The sequence below is a fragment of the Acomys minous genome, assembly GCF_964271855.1.
Source record: "Acomys minous genome assembly, chromosome: 1".
NCBI lineage: Eukaryota > Metazoa > Chordata > Mammalia > Rodentia > Muridae > Acomys > Acomys minous.
The window spans coordinates 155,953,028-155,971,840 of NC_140483.1; the positions used below are offsets into that span (position 1 = coordinate 155,953,028).

General features: G+C 46.0%; 1 protein-coding gene across 1 annotated transcript; it reads left to right on the plus strand.

The window, feature by feature from the left end:
- Positions 1-5,679: 5,679 nt before the first annotated feature.
- On the plus strand, positions 5,680-12,660 carry ATP6V1G1 (ATPase H+ transporting V1 subunit G1). Its single transcript, XM_084783700.1, has 3 exons — positions 5,680-5,864; positions 9,820-9,920; positions 11,917-12,660. The coding sequence occupies exons 1-3, from the start codon at positions 5,783-5,785 to the stop codon at positions 12,088-12,090; spliced, it is 357 nt and encodes a 118-aa protein (XP_084639826.1). The 5' UTR covers positions 5,680-5,782; the 3' UTR covers positions 12,091-12,660.
- The last annotated feature ends 6,153 nt before the right edge of the window (positions 12,661-18,813 follow it).

Here is an 18,813-nt window from a genome sequence, read left to right on the forward strand (position 1 = left end):
TCTATCTATCTATCTATCCATCCATCTATCTATCTATCTGAGACAGGGTGCTTCTGTCCCAAATCTCTCTATGTACATAACCAAGAGAAGAGGCTAGCATTAAACTCAAGAGATCCATCTGCCTCTGCTTCCTAAATTCTAGGGTTGTAGGTATGTACCACCATGCTCAGATGGGATCTTTTATTTAGTAAATACATCTAGAATAATGTCAAATCTACCTGAAATTAATAAAATTAATCAAAATTAATAAAATCTTTCATTTCTTATATGGAGTCTATAAAATCTGCTGTGCATTTTAAACATTTAGAACATTTCAATTAGCTCTACCTAGCCAGACTCTACAATAGGCTGTACAGTTTGGAAAGTTGTAGAACCATTAGGAAGCAGAGCCTTGCTAAAGACCATAAATCATGGGGCTGGCTTTGAGGCTTGATAGTCCAGCCCCATTTCCTGTCTACTTTCTGTAGATTATGGCTCCAGTCACCATGCCTTCCCCTCTGTACTGTCTGGTTTTGTGTGTCGACTTGACCCAAGTTAGAGTCATCTAACAGAGAGGAAGGAGCCTCAGCCGAGGAAAACGTTTCATGAGATCCAGGTGAAGGGCATTTTTTCAATTAGTGATCAATGGGGGAGGGCCCAGCTCATTGTGGGTGGTTCCATCCCTGGGCTGGTGGTCCTGGGTTCTATAAAAAAGCAGACTGAACAAGCCAAAGGGAGCAAGCCAGTAAGCAGCACTCCTCTATGGCCTCTGCCTCAGCTCCTGCCTTAGGTTCCTGTCCTGCTTGAGTTCCTGTCTTGAGTTCCTCCAATATTGGAAGTATAAGCCCAATGGACCCTTTCCTCCCCAACTTGCCTTTTAGCCATGGTGAAACCCGATAGAAACCGTAACTAAGATACCCTCCAAGATGAACTGTACCATCAAACTGTAATTTCTTGCTCTTCACCTTATTTTTTGAGGCAGGGTCTTTTGGCTGAACTCAGAGCTCTCCTATATGACTAGTCTAGCCACCCAGTTTGCTATTGGCATTCTCTGTATTTCTCTACCTTCCAACTACTGGAGTTATAAATTGCCCCCCCCCCCTTAGCATTTACACGGGTGTTGTGATCTGAGAACAAGCCCTCATGTTTCTATGGCAAGCACATCATCTACCGAGCCATCTCTTCAGCACATCATGGTCTTTGAGGCACAGTCTCTCACAGGGTCCTGGGGTTCATTGATTTAGCTAGTCTGGCTGGCCGAGCAAGCCCTAGAGCTCCATCGGCAAGGTCGGGAGATTGAACTTGGGTCGTTATGCTTGAATTCGGAACCCTTTACTGATTGAGTCGTCTGCCCAGCTTCTGTTACCAACCTCATCTTAACATATGAAGAGTTGGAGCTCAGAGAGATGAAATAATTGCTCAGGGTTAGGCAGGAAGGGGAGGCCGTGGCTGGAGTCAGAAGCTAGGCCTTCCGTGCTTTCAGCCTGCCTGAGTTACACCTGGGCTGGGGTCTGGGAAAGGAATCATTGCGCAGGCTATGTCTGGCCAATGCACATGCATTCATTGCTTTTCTCACTGCTGTGACTAAATAGTTGACAAGAAACAACTCAGGGAAGGGAAGATTTAGTTCACTTACACACAGGCACACAGGCCACACAAAAAAAGTATTTAAAAAAGCCTATGAGTCTCATTCAGAAGAGCCAATAGAACAGACAGGGAAAGTGCTTGAGGAGAGGGAACAGGAAGAGAGCCTACCTCAGAGGTCCTCTGAAAGACTCCACCCAGCAAGGGATCGAAGCAGATGCTGAGTCTCACAGCCAAACTTTGGGGCAGAGTGCAGGGAGTCTTATGGAAGACTTGGGGGCTAGAAGGACCTGAAGGAGACAGGAGCTCCACAAGGAGACCAACAAAGTCAACAAATCTGGGCCCAGGGGGACCTGCAGGGACTGATGCACCAACCAAGAACCATGCTTGGAGATGACCTAAACCCCCTGCTCAGATAGGCAGTTCGGTCTCCATGTGAGTCCCATACTATGGGGAGTAGGGGCTGTCTCTGACATGGACTCTGCTGCCCACTTGTTGATCACTTCCCACTGGTGGGGCAACCTTGCCAGGCAACAGAGGAAGAAGAGGATGCAGGCAGTCCACATGAGACTTGACAGGCTGGGGTCAGATAATAAGGGAGGAGGGCTCCCCATTTCTGAGGACAAGGGGAGGAGGAAGATGGAGGGAGAGTGGGACAGGGAGGAAACTATAATTGGGATGTAAAGTGAATACATTAACAATAAATAGATTAAAAAACAAGAAACAGGAGGCTCCTGTACTACAGATATAAGACAGTATTAGAACCTGAATGATACAAGTGCATAATTTTAAAGAAAATAACAAAGGCAATTCCCAAGATACCTGAATATTTGACTGAGGGACAAAAGTAATTCAAGTATCAGTGTTCTAAATATTTCCATGTATTTTTTAAAATTTTTATTTAGTTTTATTTTATGTGCACTGGTATGTAAGTATCAGATGTCTTGGAACTGAAGTTACAGACAGTTGTGAGCTGCCATGTGAGTGCCGGGAATTGAACCCAGGTCCTTTGGAAGAGCAGACAGTGCTCTTAACCACTGAGCCATCTCTCCAGCCCCCTCTTAAGTATTTTATTACCCTTTCATGGTAGCCATTCTACTGTATATGAAGTATTATCTGATTACACTTTGATTTACATTGCTAATATTAATGTCAGAGCATTGTTCATGTTTTGGGGCATTTATGCAATACATCTTTTTAAAAGTTCTATTAACGTTATTTATATCTTTGTTTTTAAAAAGATATGTTTATGAGTTCTGGGCATGGTGGCACATGCGTTGTGTCCTGCTACTCAGTAGGCAGAGAGGTGAATTGATCTCTGTGAGTCTGAAGCCAGCTTGGTCTACACAGAGAGTTCTAGGCCAGCCAGGTGACATAATGAAACCCTGTCAAAATTTTACAGTCTCCCTCTCATGTTTATATGTGGGTATGCACACGACACAGCATGTATATGGAGGTCAGAGGACAACTTTGGGAGTCTGTTCTCTGCTTGCACCACCTACGGCCTGGGATGAAACTCAATGGTCAGGCTTGTCTTCATTGAGTCATCTAATTGACACATGACTGAGGACTTTTCTATGGTACAATAAGCCACAGTTATTTATCTCCTTGTCTGTAAGTGGGCATTTGTGTCATTTTTTTTTCTTCTCAATGATCTCTTTCAATTTTTCTCCTGTCTCTACAGTGCATATTGTTCTCCACAGATTGTCTGATTATATTGTGTTTTCTGGGAACACAAATATTGGTCAATCTCCCCAAGAAATTATCGACTGGATTTAAAAGTCCCAGAGAGTATTCATCCCCTGGTTCTTATGTTATGTGCAACCTGAATCAAGGGAAAAAGCTTTGAATCATGAATCTACGCTCATCCTCTGGTGCAGAGAGATTTCTAGAAAAAAAAACGTATCTTGGCATTACTTTATGTTCTTAGTATTTCACAGACTCTAAGAGGTCATCTGATCCTTTTCAAAGCCCACGGGAGTCCTGCTGAAGAGCACAGCTGGCTGGAGATGTCAGTCTACAGCCCTGAAGAGAGGCAAACATTCCATTTGGCAGTCAGTAGGGGTGTGACCGCAGACAAATTACTTAACCTGCTGAGGTTCTGTCTGGGACATTATCCAGTGAGGTTGTTATTTCATAGCACTTCTAACATGCTGGCAAGAGTCAGTTTGGTGTGTGGCACAGTGCACTGCAAGCCTCGGTTCCTATCTTGCCTGCCCTCCCCCCTGGGAACAGAATGAAGGCTTGGCACTTGGTTGTAGTGACCTCTGAAGACGCCACGTCTGAGTGGAAGGTCTTGAAGACTGACAGACTGGAAGTTCATGATGGAAGAGAGATGCAATTTTTCAGATGGAGAACTAAAGTCATCTTGGCCTATACTTAGCTTCTTTATTAATAGCCATTTCCTATAGACCCCTCCCCCCACCTCTCTTCTGGCAGCTCTGTGGCCACTAGATGAATGTTTAGAATGTACTGCTAAGGCCACAGGCCACTGGCTTTCTCCAACCCTAATGCTAAGGGTATTATAAAACAGCATGCTGAACCCACCCACACTGCAGTCAGCCGTCTACCTGTTATACCCACCCATGTATTTGGTAAATACACTGGGTACACATATTGGGTAAAATTCTTTACAACCTTTTGTTCTCTGACCATGAATATAGGCTCTTCTTCAGTGGGATGTGCCATTCAGGGGACTCCGAACCTGTTGCTCCTGGGCCATGATCACATTGGGCTCTCTCTTATTCGATTTGGAACAGGAACTCTGCTTTCTGTCTACAGTAGGGAAGGGCTATAAACAGTACTGTGCTGCTGACAGAGCCCTAGAACTTCGTTTTAGCTGTCACCCCTGGGAGAGCCTTCATATCCTTTTTATCTTCATTATGGCCCACACTGTCCTATCTTCACTAGAAGGCACTTCTTCTTCCTTCATTTATTAGGCTATAATTATTCGTTTAAATCACTGTCTTAATTTTTAAAGTTAATTGTGTGGGTGGGTGGCAGTAGTAATGCCTATGTCACTGTGTCTGTGGATGTCAGAAGACAGCTTGCAGGAGCCATTTCTCTCTTTCCTCCACATGAGTCCTTGGGGGTAGAAGTCACATGGTTAAGTTTTGAGGTCTTTACCCTGAGCCATCACTCTGTCTCCAGGATCAAAGGAGGAGTGTGCACACACCGAATGTTTGTCAACAGTTATGGAAACTGCACTATTCATTCCTAAACTTGGTTTAGAGGGAGGAGCAGGAGACTCACCTACAATGCTTGAGGCCCTAAGTTCCCAGCCTAGTACCACAAAAAGGCATGGCAACTGGCCCACGTGTAGCTGACTTGATGCTGAATCCCTGTGTGAGTTAGGGAGTGTGTGCATGCATATTTGCTAGTGTCTGAACCCAAGGCTTCAGAACTTCTCCCCTGAACTTCTTTGATAGAATTTTGTTTTCTTTTTTCCTTTCTTTTCTTCTTTCTTTCTTTCTTTTTTTTTACATTTGGTTTCTCTGTGTAACCCTGAGTGTCCTGGAACTCACACTGTAGAACACATTAGCCTCTGCCTCTGCTTGGATTAAAGGTGTACGCCTCTCTCTCTTTTTCCCTCTCAAACATGGTCTGACAATGCAATCTAGTTACACCTTGAACTCAATCCTCTTGCCGCAGCATCCTGATACGGGTGTGCAGAGTTTGCAGCCTGTACCACTCACTATCTGCAGCACTGCTTGCTGATAGGGTCCAACTTCCAAAGAAAGTTCCAGAAAGGTAGGAAGCCTTGCTGGAAGAATAGTGGTGCTATCAAGTTTGGGTCCTTGTTCCTGGACTTAAACGTGGGCACACTATCAATTAAGAGAAGAGGGAAATAACAGCGTGGCCCAGGGGCAGGACCAGCTAAAATCCAGCTCTAGACAGGTGATGATAATGCAGGGGCAAAAGATCAGGAGCAACTATCCCGCAATGCGCAGGCGCAGTGGAACAGCCCGGCGCTTTCCTTCCTCGCTCCGCTCCGGTCCGCCCCGCCCCGCCCCGCCCCACTCCGCCCCACTTCCTGGGAGTGACCGGACTCAAAAGCAATCAGCTGAGACGCCGGCTTGAGTCATTTGACGACGGGGCGGGGCTTCCGCGCGCCGCGCAGGCGCAGATCGTGGGTGGCGGGTCAGGTGACCTGCGGGACTTCTGGGTGTGCTTGAGCGGTTGACTTAGGCCGTTGTCTCGGCCGAGAGTCTTCGCAGCCATGGCGAGTCAGTCGCAGGGCATTCAGCAGCTCCTGCAGGCCGAGAAGCGGGCGGCCGAGAAGGTGTCCGAGGCCCGCAAGCGTGAGCTCCGGGGCGGGGCGGGGCGGGGCGGGCTGCTTAGGCGGGGGTCGACGGCCTAGGGAGGCCGGGGACAGTGTTGGGGCCAGAGGCTGCCCGGGCGGTACCTGGAAGCCTTGAGGCAGGACCGCAAGTGGATTCGTCCCTTTTTCGGGGTGGACGCCGTGTAATGGGCCACTCCCAGAAATTGTTCCCACCTGATCCGGCCCAGCCACTGGAGCCCCCCCAGGTGTAGAGTCTGCAAGCTCTACACCTGTAGAGCTTTGAGAGGGAAAAAGAGAGAGAGGCGTACACCTTTAATCCAAGCAGAGGCAGAGGCTAATGTGTTCTACATCCTGGCTACCTCTCTTGTCGGTCACTTTAAGCCATTGGGCAACCTCTCTATCTTGACTTGTGTGTCCGTCTTTTGCTCCAGCACCTTGCTTGAACCACCTGAGGTCATGTGGCTGCCTAACTTGTTCATTCCTCTCCTCCCCGCTCCCTGCCCCCCGCCAAAAACTTGCTAGAAAAGTGCCCAGTTCTTCGTCATCACAGGTCATTTCATGTTCCAGTGGAGGAGTACATATCAGTTCGGATGTGTGTGAAAGGACAATGTTGAGAGGGACAAGGTAGCCCAGAAGTCTATTTAGTAGTACTTACTAGTATTCTGCAACCCATTTTTTTTTCCACAGCAGTCACCTACTTAAAATTCTAATCTAACTTGCCCCACCCCTTTCCTTCCAGTCAGCACTTTCGAGCCGGTGCGAAAGGGAGCTGGCGCTTCCTAATGGACTAAAGGAAGTGCTTTCATCAATCGGGCTTTTGTTTTCTTTCCTAAGAATGCCCCTGTGAGGTCTCTTCTAGCTGTACTGTGTCACTGTGAACCTTCAGGGCAGCTTCATGTGCGCCTCTACAAGCCTTTTTTCCGCACGGTTTGCTCTGATTGGAAGAACCTCTCTCAGTGTCATCCCACTCTTAGGCTTAGTTTTCTTGGATCTCAAAATGTAGGCAGCAGGTCTCATTCAGTCTCCTCTCAGGCAAGGAAGCCCCTCCCGAAAGCCTATTTTGGACATAGAATTAGAGTAAACTGTTGGTTTGCATGGCCCCGTCTCTAGAATAAGCTTTTGGAAGCTGGAACCTGTGTCTCAGTAACTTTACGTATCCAGTTTTCCAAGGCGAGCAGACAATGTATTTATTTCTATTTTGCAGGTGGGAAAAATGAGACTCAGAGATGATTTGACGAGCCTCTTGGAAACAGTATGGGGGATGAGAGACCTTTCTCATGCAAGGATGTTTTCTTAGTATAAAGCTTGCAGTACACATCTCTCACATCGTTTTGGGGAGCTGAGAACCTTGAGAGATGTGCCTGCCTCTGCTCCTCAGTGCTAGCTGGCATGAAAGGCAGGTGCCATCACACAATTTCGAGTGTGGCTCTGCTAGGAGTTGTGTTATTCTTTCTTTCCTAGGAGACATTTTCTCTGCGTGCTAGGGATCGTGAGAAGCCTTTTCTTTCTTCTCAGGTGCCTGGAAAGACCTGCTGCCATGCTCTTGATCCAGAATTTCCAGAATGACTTGTCGCTTTGTCCACTGGTGACTCAGCAGCAGTAGCAGGTGTCTGTTGGGAAGTATGTGGGCCTATTTGGAGGAAGTGTCTGAACAGCCACTCGGACTGTGGTGGGGATGATGAGCTAGTTCCTGCGTGACCTTGTATGTGTAGATAGCTGTTAGTCGCTGAAGGAGTTTGTTTTAAAGGGGTCAGATTACTGCTGACTCACAATCTGAGAGTTTTAGTAGTTGGGAAGAGAAGTATTGAAAAGAGCTTTAAAAAAGTGAAAACTAACCCCTTTCCTGATTTGTGATCATACTTAAGTTGCTCAGTAAAGAACTAGGAAGGAGGTGGGGATGGTGGTGCACTCCTGTAATCCCAGCACTCTGGAGGCAGCGGCAGAGGCAGGTGGATCACTGAGTTTGAGGCTAGCCTGGTCTACAGAGGGAATCCAGGACAGCCAAGGCTACCCAGAGAAACCCTGTCTCGAAAAATAATAACAAAGAATTGGGAAGGAAAGCCAGTAACCCCAGCCCTCGGGAGGGAGCGACAGATGGATTGACATTGCCATGGCCTACATGCAGAGTGAGTTCCAAGACAGCTGGAGAAACTTTGTCTTGAGAAATTCAAGTGGGGGGTGGGGGGACTGAGAAGGAACAGTGTATGATGTAAAATAATGAAGCTTAAGTTTCTCATGAAAGCATTACTTTGGGACTTTCAGGATAAAATGTGAAATAATCATTATTTCAGTTTGATTTATTGGATGATTTATTTCACTGATGTGAAATAAAATCCCTGGCTCCCATTTATAAGGTATGGGAAACACATGATTTAAAATTTTTGAGCTGGGAACGATGACACCCAACAGTAAGGGAAGTTGATCCCAAGTAATAGGATTCCAAGTTTGGGGCCAGCACAGGCTATGTCAAATCAGAAAGGAGGAGGACAGAAGTAATTCTGGGGGCTGGGTTCTGGAAGTGTTATGCAGTGGTGGTGTGCGTGCCTGGTGTGTCTGCTTCCCAGCATTAGGGAATGTGTATTAGGTTTGTGGTCTAGGACTATTGATTTTCAAAACAGTCTGTCAAAACAACCTTGAAGATGTTTGCCAGAAGGCAGTGGTGGTTCCTAGTGCAGTCAGGAGCTGTGGGAGTTGGCAGTGATGAGTTGTGAGATTACCTTGGAGTTCCTGCATAATGCTTGAGCTGTGGATGTCTTATTGGTTTGGAAAAGGTCTTTGGCTTTAAATGTAGCCCACGTAGCTGATAGGAGAAGGATAATCTGTGAAGGATTGGGCCCAGCACAAGAGTGAGCTGAAATACATACTGTGTTTTAAGTGTGGCCTTTCAGAAGTAATCCTTGGGGGTGTGTAGGAAGGGAATGTTCAGAGGTAATCCTTGGGGTGTGTAGGGAAGGAATGTTTCTGACTTGCCAAACCGTGCTGATGTCATGGAGTTGGTACAATCCAGAATTCTCCTAATCAGGAACTTTGAGTTCAGTTCAGTTTCACCCATCCACTTGGGTAGAGTGGGCTTTGGAAAGTTGATACTACGTTTAACAAAGCTTGACTTTTAGATGTATGCTGTCTTTGGCTATAAATTGTTTAACCTATTTAGGTTGATCTTTCCCTGTTGGTGAAGCTGGGCATAGTGGTACACAACTTTAATCCCAGCACTTGGGAGACAAGAGGCGGTGGAGCTCTGTCTCAGGTCCACCTGGTCTATACATAGTGGATTTCAGGACATCAAGGACTACATAGAGAGACCCTGTCTCGTTTTTGTTTGTTTGTTTGTTTGTTTCGTTTTGTGAGCAGAAACTCAAAGCAAAGACTATGGGTTGGATGCGGTCTGACAACCTGGAGACTTGCCAACCGTGTTAAACTGCTGTCTTCCAGAGACCAGACCCCTGTTTCTCCTCCTCTCCCAGCCATGTGTGCGCTCGCACAGCATTTAGCATTCTCTCCAGTCTGCCACAGCCCTGGTGCCTGGTTTCACACTTACATCATCTTTCCTTAGCTACATTTTAGGTGATGTCCTCGGAGTGCATTAACCCTGAGCAAACTCCTAAGCAGAGCTGCAGCAGCACAGCTAGCTGTTCACTATTGGGGATGAGGAAGAGCTCCCTAGACGGCTGGCACCCCATCTTATGTAAGCAGGCTTTTAGTAGTTGTGACTGAGAGACTATGCTGTGACTATGTCTGTGCAGTTCTGGGTATTGGATTGAGGCCTTCGTGCACTGCTCTCAGCTCTAAAGGGCGTTTCTGTTTTGTCTCCATTTAAAGGCTGGAGGCAGAACCCACATTGTTGTTTAGGTCTGTATTCCCTCTTTCCTGGGTGTGCTTCTTCTGATGTTTAAATTATTTTCTTCCTTGAAAATCATCTACTTGGCTGCTCTGCTTTGAGACACTTCTTGATGTCTGTCTTTCTTTGAAAACAGGAAAGAACCGGCGGCTGAAGCAGGCCAAAGAGGAAGCCCAGGCTGAGATTGAACAGTACCGCCTGCAGAGGGAGAAGGAGTTCAAGGCCAAGGAAGCTGCGGTGGGCTCTGCCTCTCTCATTGCTGCCTTCCTTCTTTGTGCAGATCTGGAAATACCCAGCCCAGCTTAGAGCCACACAGTTTGGGGGTTTAGGGAGGGTTGTTTGTTTTCTGTGATACTGTTGATGGAATCTTTGGCCTTTGCTTGCTAACAAGTTCTCTATTGCTCACACTCTATCCACACCCCTGCCCTGTTCATTGTATGGTTTGTTTGCTACTCACCTTGTCTCTTGACGTTCATTTTTATTTACTATATCAAGTTCTAGTATTCACTTAATTTGTTGTGAAGCAATCTTGTAGACACTTGACATGTGCCAGGTACCATGTTAGATGCTGGGGGATCAACCAGGAACAGTAGTCTCTGTCCCCGCTTCATAGAGTTTAGCTTACCGTAAGTCCTACAGACCTACAGCTGTGAACACTACCATGACAATCTAAATGTGAATAAAATGGAACCTGCACCTCAGTAAAGTATACAGAGTTAGCACTATGGTAGGAGACTGTGATACATAAAGTGATGCACGGAGGCAGATCTTGGGGAACAAAGAATGTGGAGGAACTTGTAGAAGGGGGAATGAGGAAAGAGCTGTGTGGCCTTCCATACAGTTGACACTGGTTCACAATTCACTGGCCTAGTTAAAAATCCCAAGTGAAAATTGAGCTTGCTCTCATGTAAGTGTTGAGGTGACTACTCTGGGCTCTTCTCAGTCCTGCCTTTAGCTTTCTGTGCTTTGCTCTCAAGCTCTGCATGGTTGGTCTCCATAGCTGCTCAGGCCAAGGTGCAGTGATTGTAGGCATCCATGCCTGCTTCTTGGCTTTAAGTAACACAAGCTTTCATCTTCTTTGCACTGGGTGAACTTAAAATACATCAAAATCTGCAGTGTTCCTCTTGGCAGGTTGGCACTGTAAATTATTGCACTCCACAGTCAATTCCATGTTAGGGCAGCCATCTTGTGTCCACATGTCCCACAGTTGCTTATGAGATAATATCAGTGGTGTACTGTAAAGAACACTTTATGCCTTTTTAGTGTAGTCCCAGGGTAGCACCATACGGCACACAGCTCATATTCATGGAACAGAAGCGCAGTGCTCAGTGTCCACATGCTGAATTACATGTGTGTATCTCGGTGTGAGTTTAGCACCATTTTCCCACTTGTGGATTTTTAAAAAATTATACGTAGGAATCATTTTTGCATGCATGCATGTATATATGTATGTGTACTATGTGCATATCTGATGCCCTCTGAGGCCAGAAGAGGGCATTGGATCCCTTCCAACTGGAGTTACAGATGCTTGAAAGCCACTAGGTAAGTACTGGGAACCAAACTTGGGTGTTTAGAAGAGCAGCAAGTGCTTTTAACTGCTGACCCATCTCTCTAGTCCCCGTATTTTTACTTTTAAAGCCACTTTATGCTTTCACTTTTAAAGCTAACGTCACTGTTACTGTTGTATTATTTTTTGCTTATAGACTGCATGTTTTACAGTTCATGTTGCTGAATAGTGTTCTCTTATATAGATCTATCAGAGTTTATAAACAGTTTCATTTGTTGGGTTGTATTTGTGCACACACATATGGGGTTGTTAGTTGTGGTACTACTGTTACTCCTGCAAGGGACTGAACTAAGTAAATCACTGCCTTTTTGGTGCTCTGTTTTCCCTCTTATGTTCAAGCAGTTCTGCTCTCATCTTACAAACGTGGGTCACAAACATGCCCAGTCTGGGTGGTGCCATAGTTGGTGAATCTCTGTTGGTTCCAGCCTTTACTAAGGACTGCGTATTAGACCATGGAACACTATATACTGTGCATAGCAGTAAGCTGTGGTGGAGTTCCTGATTCATCACATAGCTGTCCTCAGATGTTACCTTGCCTGCCACTGATGTTTTGCATTCTCTTTTAAGGAATTGGGGGCTTTTCTATAGGCCAGGAGGTAGGTTGCTTAATGGCTCAACCAGAGAATCTTCCTGATGTCCCCTTGTATCCTATCTTCTCTACTGCAGGCGCTGGGGTCCCATGGCAGTTGTAGCAGTGAGGTGGAAAAGGAGACCCAGGAGAAGATGACCATCCTCCAGAACTACTTCCAGAAGAACAGGGATGAAGTCCTGGATAACCTCTTGGCCTTTGTGTGTGACATCCGGCCAGAAATCCATGAGAACTACCGCATAAATGGATAGGCGGTGGAAGCACCTGCTCTGTGGGTTGGCGTGGAGATGCCCTCATAGGACAGGAAACCTCCACAGAGCTGAGTCCTGCTTTGGAAGGCATTAAATTATTTCTCTATGCTGTTGTAGGTCCCTTCACTTTTTGAGAATATCACATCTAACTTTTTGTACAGATTTAGTACATACCTGAAGTTTCATCTTCTTACGTCTGTATTTTTAAGGAGTTTATGTCACCTGTGTGTTAATGCAAGTAACAGGTACCAGTGTTGACTTTTCTGTTACTAGTCTAGTAGAAAAAAAAAAATTCTTTGAAGAAAGAAAGGGGCTAAATTGTTCCCTTCCACTTTCTTAAAGGTCAGGGGCGTTACCTATGAAAAAGTAGTAAATAGCTATTTGTAACTCCATGAAGCAGCAGCCAGCCTTACATAGTCCCTCCTGGCTAGTTTAGGACAGCCAACATGCTGTGGAGGTTGCTGTTACTGTATCCTAACCCAAACACTAGATGCTAGGACTCCACTTGTTACATGTTATTTGTTGTGCTTGTAATCACTTAAAAGTAAAGCTTCATCTTGCCTTTCTTCAGTCTGGCTATTCTTTTTGATAACGCAAAATGCATCTTGACCAGATGTTGAACAGAATTTCACTTAGGAGTCAACAGGTTTCAGATTTGCATATATTACTTCCAAATACTCAAGGTGTTCGTTTTATTCTAAAGGAAATTGCTTATGATTTCACCCTTTGCTTTAGAAAGCAGCAAGCAACTAAAGAGCCTGTGGCTTGCCTTTTGTCTAGAGCAGTGGTTCTTGTAACGGTTTTGGGGGTTGCACATTAGATATCCTGCATATCAGATATTTATATTATGATTCCTAACAGCACAATTAGAGTTATGAAGTAGCAGTGAAATAATTTTATGATTGGGGAGGGGTCACCACAAATGAGTGTTTCAGCATTAGCAATGTTGAGAGGCACTGGCCTTGAGGGACTCCTGTGTCAGGCAGTCTTGAGTAATGAGCAAAGAGTGATGTGTAACTTCCCTGGCTCCTCAGTGTGAGCTACCTGGTGGCTCTAAGCTGGCTAACAGGCTTTCTTTGGTTGCAGAGTAATTTGTAGTGGGCAGAAACAGTCAGGAATGTTAGGGCCTTTCCTTTTCCCACAGCAGTTTGAGGCACCACTGTTTTCTGTTCCTCACAGCCATTTATTCTTAGGTATCTGGTCATTTCTGTAACTGTGTCCTTTTTTAAAAAAAGTAGTTGAAGGCAAGCTGGGTGTGGTAGTGCAAGGCTTTAATCCCAGCACTCTGGAGGCAGAGGCAGGTGTATCACTGTGAGTTCAAGGCCAGACTGGTCTACAAAGTGAATCCAGGACAGCAAAGGCTACACAGGCTACACAAGGCTACCTGTCTCAAAAAAAACAAACACAAAAAGTAGTTGAAGGCTTCCAAGGGTTTATTGCCTCGGCCTTCCCATTGTCCTGTTAAAACAGGTGAGGCTCACTGCAGCTCTGGAGCTGCTGCTCAGGCTCAGTGTGTGGAAAGGTGTCAGGCCCTCCTGCTTGTACTACTTTTTTGTCTTGCAGCTTCCTAGTGGCATGCTGGTTGCTTCTTTTTGCCCAAGGGTTGGTTCTTGGTCTTCTATGCTTCCTTAGTGAGACCATTACTGTCTCCTAGCTTTACCACTCACATTGAAAACCCACATTTAATTTTTCCAACTTGTCTCTTTCAAATAGTCATAACGTTGATTGTTTGGCTTTTTCTCTTTCTTATGTTCCAACACACCATTTTAAGACTACAGTCTCACAGTGGAATACTATTCACCTATCAAAAACAAGGAAATCTTGAAATTTGCAGACACGTGGCTGGAACTAGAAATGATCATCCTGAGTAGGTAACCCAGACCCAGAGAAACACATGTGGTGTATACTCACTTGTAAGTGGATATTAGCCCACCATAGATATCCTCTGAAAGACCACCCAGTGGGGGATTGGGAACAGATAACTGGGACATGCAGCTGGACTCTGGGCAAAAAGCTGCGGATTGCAAGAGTTGGGAGATGGAAAGATGGGGTGGGGGTGGCTGCGCAAACTGATGCACCAACCAAGGACATGACAAGCAGAGAACCTAGACCTCCTGAGAAGATGTAGCTAATGGGCAGCTCATTCTGCACATCGGGAGGGAGAGCAACAGGGGACTGCCTCTGACAAGAACTCTGGTGCCCTCGATTTGATCTCTGCCCCTTAGGGGAGAGGTCCTGTTGGAACACAGAGGAAGGGGATGCAGGCTATCCAGATGAGACCTGATAGGCTGTGGTCACACAGGTGTGGGAGGAGGTCCCCACCTGTCAGAGGTCATGGGAGGGGAATAGAATGAAAAAGGGAGGGAAGATGGGAACAGGAAGATAAGAGCAAGGGGATTACAATCTGGACGTAATGTGAATAAATTATAGTGGTAAAAAAAATTGAAGTTTCACATTTAAAAAAAGACTAGTCTCTATAGGCACTACATTTTAACTATTTGTGGTTCCTTAATGCCTCTACCTCCTAACCCCCCTCCTCCCTTCCTCCCAGGTAGGAGAGAAAAGGGTCAGAAGGGACAGGGGACATAGTTCAGTCTTAGTTCCAGTTGGTTAGGGTCATTGGGTTCTTTGGGGAAAATATCAACCTCAGTTGTCAGGATATCCAGCAGTACAGCAGAAACAGCAGCCTTCTTTCTGTCTCCTTGAAGCATCCTTCCTCTCTGGGCTCTGGTATTTATACCTTCTCAGAGTTCTCAGAATTGAACTAACTGCAGCTGGTATAGAACATGCCCCTCTCTGAGCCGCAGAAGGTTATCAACTGTGTTCAAACTAAAAAACTTCACCATATCCCAGAGTTGAGATTAAAACAAAAGCCTGTTTTTAAAGAAACCGAAATTTACACTGAACAGTCTTGGTACAGCTAAGTGAAGAGGCTTCTAACCTCCATCTGTTGCTTTTTTGAAACTGAAGGAGCATGTGGGAACACTGGTTTAGACCTGTGTGCTGTTGATCTGGGAAGCACTCGGCAAATTCCTTTAACCCTGAGCTACATCCTCAGCCTTGATGCTTTGGGTTTTATTTCAGACTGCATCTCATTATGTACCCTTGGATGGCCTAGAACTGTGTAGACCAAGCTGGCCTCAAACTCACAGGTCTTTCCTCTGTCTTCCCAGTGCTGGTATTAAAAGCACGTGCCATCTAAACTGAGCCTGGCATTTTTTAACCCTGCTGCCCAGTATGTTAATCCTGTATTCTTAGACTTGCACATACATGATGATCTGACTCCAAGCCAAGCAGCTCAGGATGGATGGCCCAGAAGGCAACAAGGTAGCAATTCAAAAGAAGAGTGGGATCAGTGGTCAGGTGATAGGCGAAGGTGAAGGTGAGCAGGCAAGGGCTTGGGGATTTTGGGGAAGAGGAAAGGAACCTACGTGCTTGTAGTGCAGCTGTAGAGAGAACTGATGTGGTTCATGGTCCAGGGAGTTAGCATCTGATGGCTTAAATGCCGGTGGAGAGAGGAGTAGAGTAAGGGGAGAGATGGTATTCTGGGAAGAGTGATGTGGGGTCTGGAGGTCTTGTCACTGGAAGTGGGATTTCCTCTAGTCTGCAGTCCTGATCAGTGTTCCCAGGCAATTTGTAGGTGCTCAGGTTTCTCCCAGGCCAGTTGAATCAAAGGTGGGGCCTAACTTGGCTTGAAAACTCTAGGGAAGTAAAGGGAAAGGGCTTTTGTCGAGGTGTACTGTGAGAAATTAACATTTGAAAGGCTGGTCAGACACCAGAGACCAGTGGCTGTGTAGGCTCTGGTGCAGAGTGAACCAGAGATGCTGCAGTGCTTTGTGTGCGATTTGTCCCCATTTGAGCATAAAAAGACATGAAATATGGGTATATATGTATAGATACACATACATATGTGTGTGTAAATCTGGAAAAGAAACAATAGTGTCTTTTGACGGGACCCCTGATCTGGGCTTCAAAGGGAGGAGTCTTCTTTGTGTTGGTGTAACATTTTATTCATTACAAAGGTTTAGCAATGTCCTAGTCTCCACCCACTAGGGTCACCTCTGTAGTGACAACCAAAGATGTCACTGGACATTGCCGTTGTTCCTGGGTGCCAGAATTATCCCCATATCATAACTGCTGTTCTCCAGTAACAAGAAAAGAATTATTAAAAATACATCAAAGCACCACATATGGTGCCTGGAACATTCTAGGTGCTCAGCAAATGTTTCCTGTTTCTGAAATACAACAAAGACCTACTTCTTAAAAAGTTTGACACAAGTTGGGTTTCTTTGGGACAGCTGTTGGACATGTGGTGAGTGGGTGATGAGGCCCATTCTACTGTGTGCCTCTACCTCAGTCTGCACCATTGCAGAGGTGGGGAGAAAGGTGATGTCAGATCCCGGTCTCAGGAGCTTCAGTCCTCAGATGACACCTGATGCCGTGTCTCCCATTGGCCCATCCTGTCTGCAAGGGGACTGAGCGAGCTATGGACAGTGAAGAAACGTTTCTGCTATAGTTGATGTCATAGTTTTCTACATGTATGTATTATGAATGGTTGCATTGTCCGGCTTGGTAGGGCACACCTTTAATCCCAGTGCTTAGGAGGCAGAGGCAAGTGGATCTCTGTGAGTTGTAAGCCAGCCTGCTTTACAAATCGAGTCCCAGATTGAATGTTTGCATTTATATTAATCAATGTACTCTTCAATTTTTAAAAAAAATTTAAAAAATGTGTATGAGTGTTTTGCCTGAATGTGTATATGTATGCCCACCACATCTGTGCCTGGAAAGTGAGAGAGAGAGTCTCTAGAACTGGAGCTCTAGGCAGTTGTAAACGGCCATATAGGTGCTGGGAACAGAGCCTTTGTCCTCTGGTAGAAGAACAGCTGGTGAGCGCTCTCTCTCTCTCTCTCTCTCTCTCTCTCTCTCTCTCTCTCTCTCTCTCTCTCTCCTATCTCCCTCTCTTTATCCCTCCCCCTGCCTCTCTGGAGTTTAAAGACAGCGTTTCTCTGTGTAGCCTTGGCTGTCCTAGATTCGCTTTGTAGACTAGGCTGGCCTTGAACTCACAGAGATCCACCTGCCTCTGCCTCCTTAAGTGCTGGGATTACAGGCCTGTGCCACTGCACTGGGCACAGCTTAACTGCTAAGCCATCTCTCCAGCCCCTTACCAATTTACCCCTTCGCATTTTGTCTGTTTGTTTGTTTTTTGTTTTTCGAGACAGGGTCTCTCTGTGTTAGCCTTGGCTGTCCTGGACTCACTTTGTAGACCAGTCTGGCCTCGAACTCACAGCGATCCGCCCGCCTCTGCCTCCCGAGTGCTGGGATTAAAGGCGTGCGCCACCACGCCCGGCTGCATTTTGTTTTTTAAAACCCGATTTGAGGTATGGAGATTGAACCAGGCAAGGGTGTGTGTGTGTGTGTCAGTTCCTTTAAGCGTCTGTGCCTTTAACTCTTGTGTAGTCTTCATTGAACTTTCTGTGTCTCTTGTTCCTTATCTGTTCTGTGTACATCCCTTTCCCCAAAGTTCATCACTTCCTCTGGTTAGTTGTGCAGTTTCCTGGACAGGATTTCCCAATTACTCGTTGCAAACATGAGAACATTCTGTTTGCCGTAGCTTAGCCTTAAAGTCTCAGATGGAAAGCATACCATAGCTTACAGTCAGGTTTTGTAATCTTGTGGGTAATCTTAACAGTTCCCTTTGTATCGGTAATAACTCAAGAGGGATGAAGCAATTGACACCACACACTTCCTAATCTCTGCAAAAAAATCCCAGTCAGGAGCCTCATTCTAATTTGAGGCCTTTAGCTCCTGATGTTAGAGGTATGATTCCATCTTCATGCATGAGAAAACCAGGCCCAGAGGCTTCACGATGTCAAAGGTCACAGAACAAGAAAGGGACAGAGTCAGTTCAGGGCAGCATTGTACTGCTGCAAGTCAGGCTGCCAGGCTCCGAAGTCAGGCTTGTGTTGTGTACTGTTGTCTCCACTCTCCTGCCCCTAGGCCAAGCAAGCAAAGCCTGCAGCAAATGTTCTGCATTTCTGGGCACGCTGAGCCTGTTTCCACTGAAGATGATTGATGGCACCAGAAGTCAACTAAAGCCATCCTTCCCAAAATTGGAGCTTTGATGAGTTCCATGCCTCTCATTTTTCACATCGCACCCCCCCCCCCAGGAGTACTGTGGCAGATGGCAAGACTTATTTTTTTTTTCCTATCAATTCATCTTCCATCCCTTCAGTGGCTCTAGAGTTCCTGCAAAAGCTTGTATACACCAGGCAGTTCTAGCTTTGCTCTTTGTCTACTTCCTGTGCAAATAGACTGTGCATGGTCTTCTTGGAAAGATTTGGCTGGTGTTTTGGGGAGAAGATGCCAACCAGAATATTGTGTCAACATTTACTTCTCTGTCTCTTAATGTCAAATGAGGCTGGGCAGCTCCTGCATCGGGTGTGAACTTAAGGACATGTTGACTGTGTTGGGAGGCATGACTGACAGAGGCCGCCTACCTCCGACGTTTTCTCCTTGGAAATGACAGGGAAGAGTGGCAGTGTTCTGTGCCACATGGCAACAGCTGCAGATAACATCGGAAGAGAAGCTGGGCTGATAGCACAGAGCCCACCAAAGGGGCTACATCTTAGAGTTCTATGGCGGTGTGGAGACATCACGACCACATACTCTATAAAGGACACCATTTAATTGGGGCTGGCTTACAGTTTCAGAGGTACAGCCCAT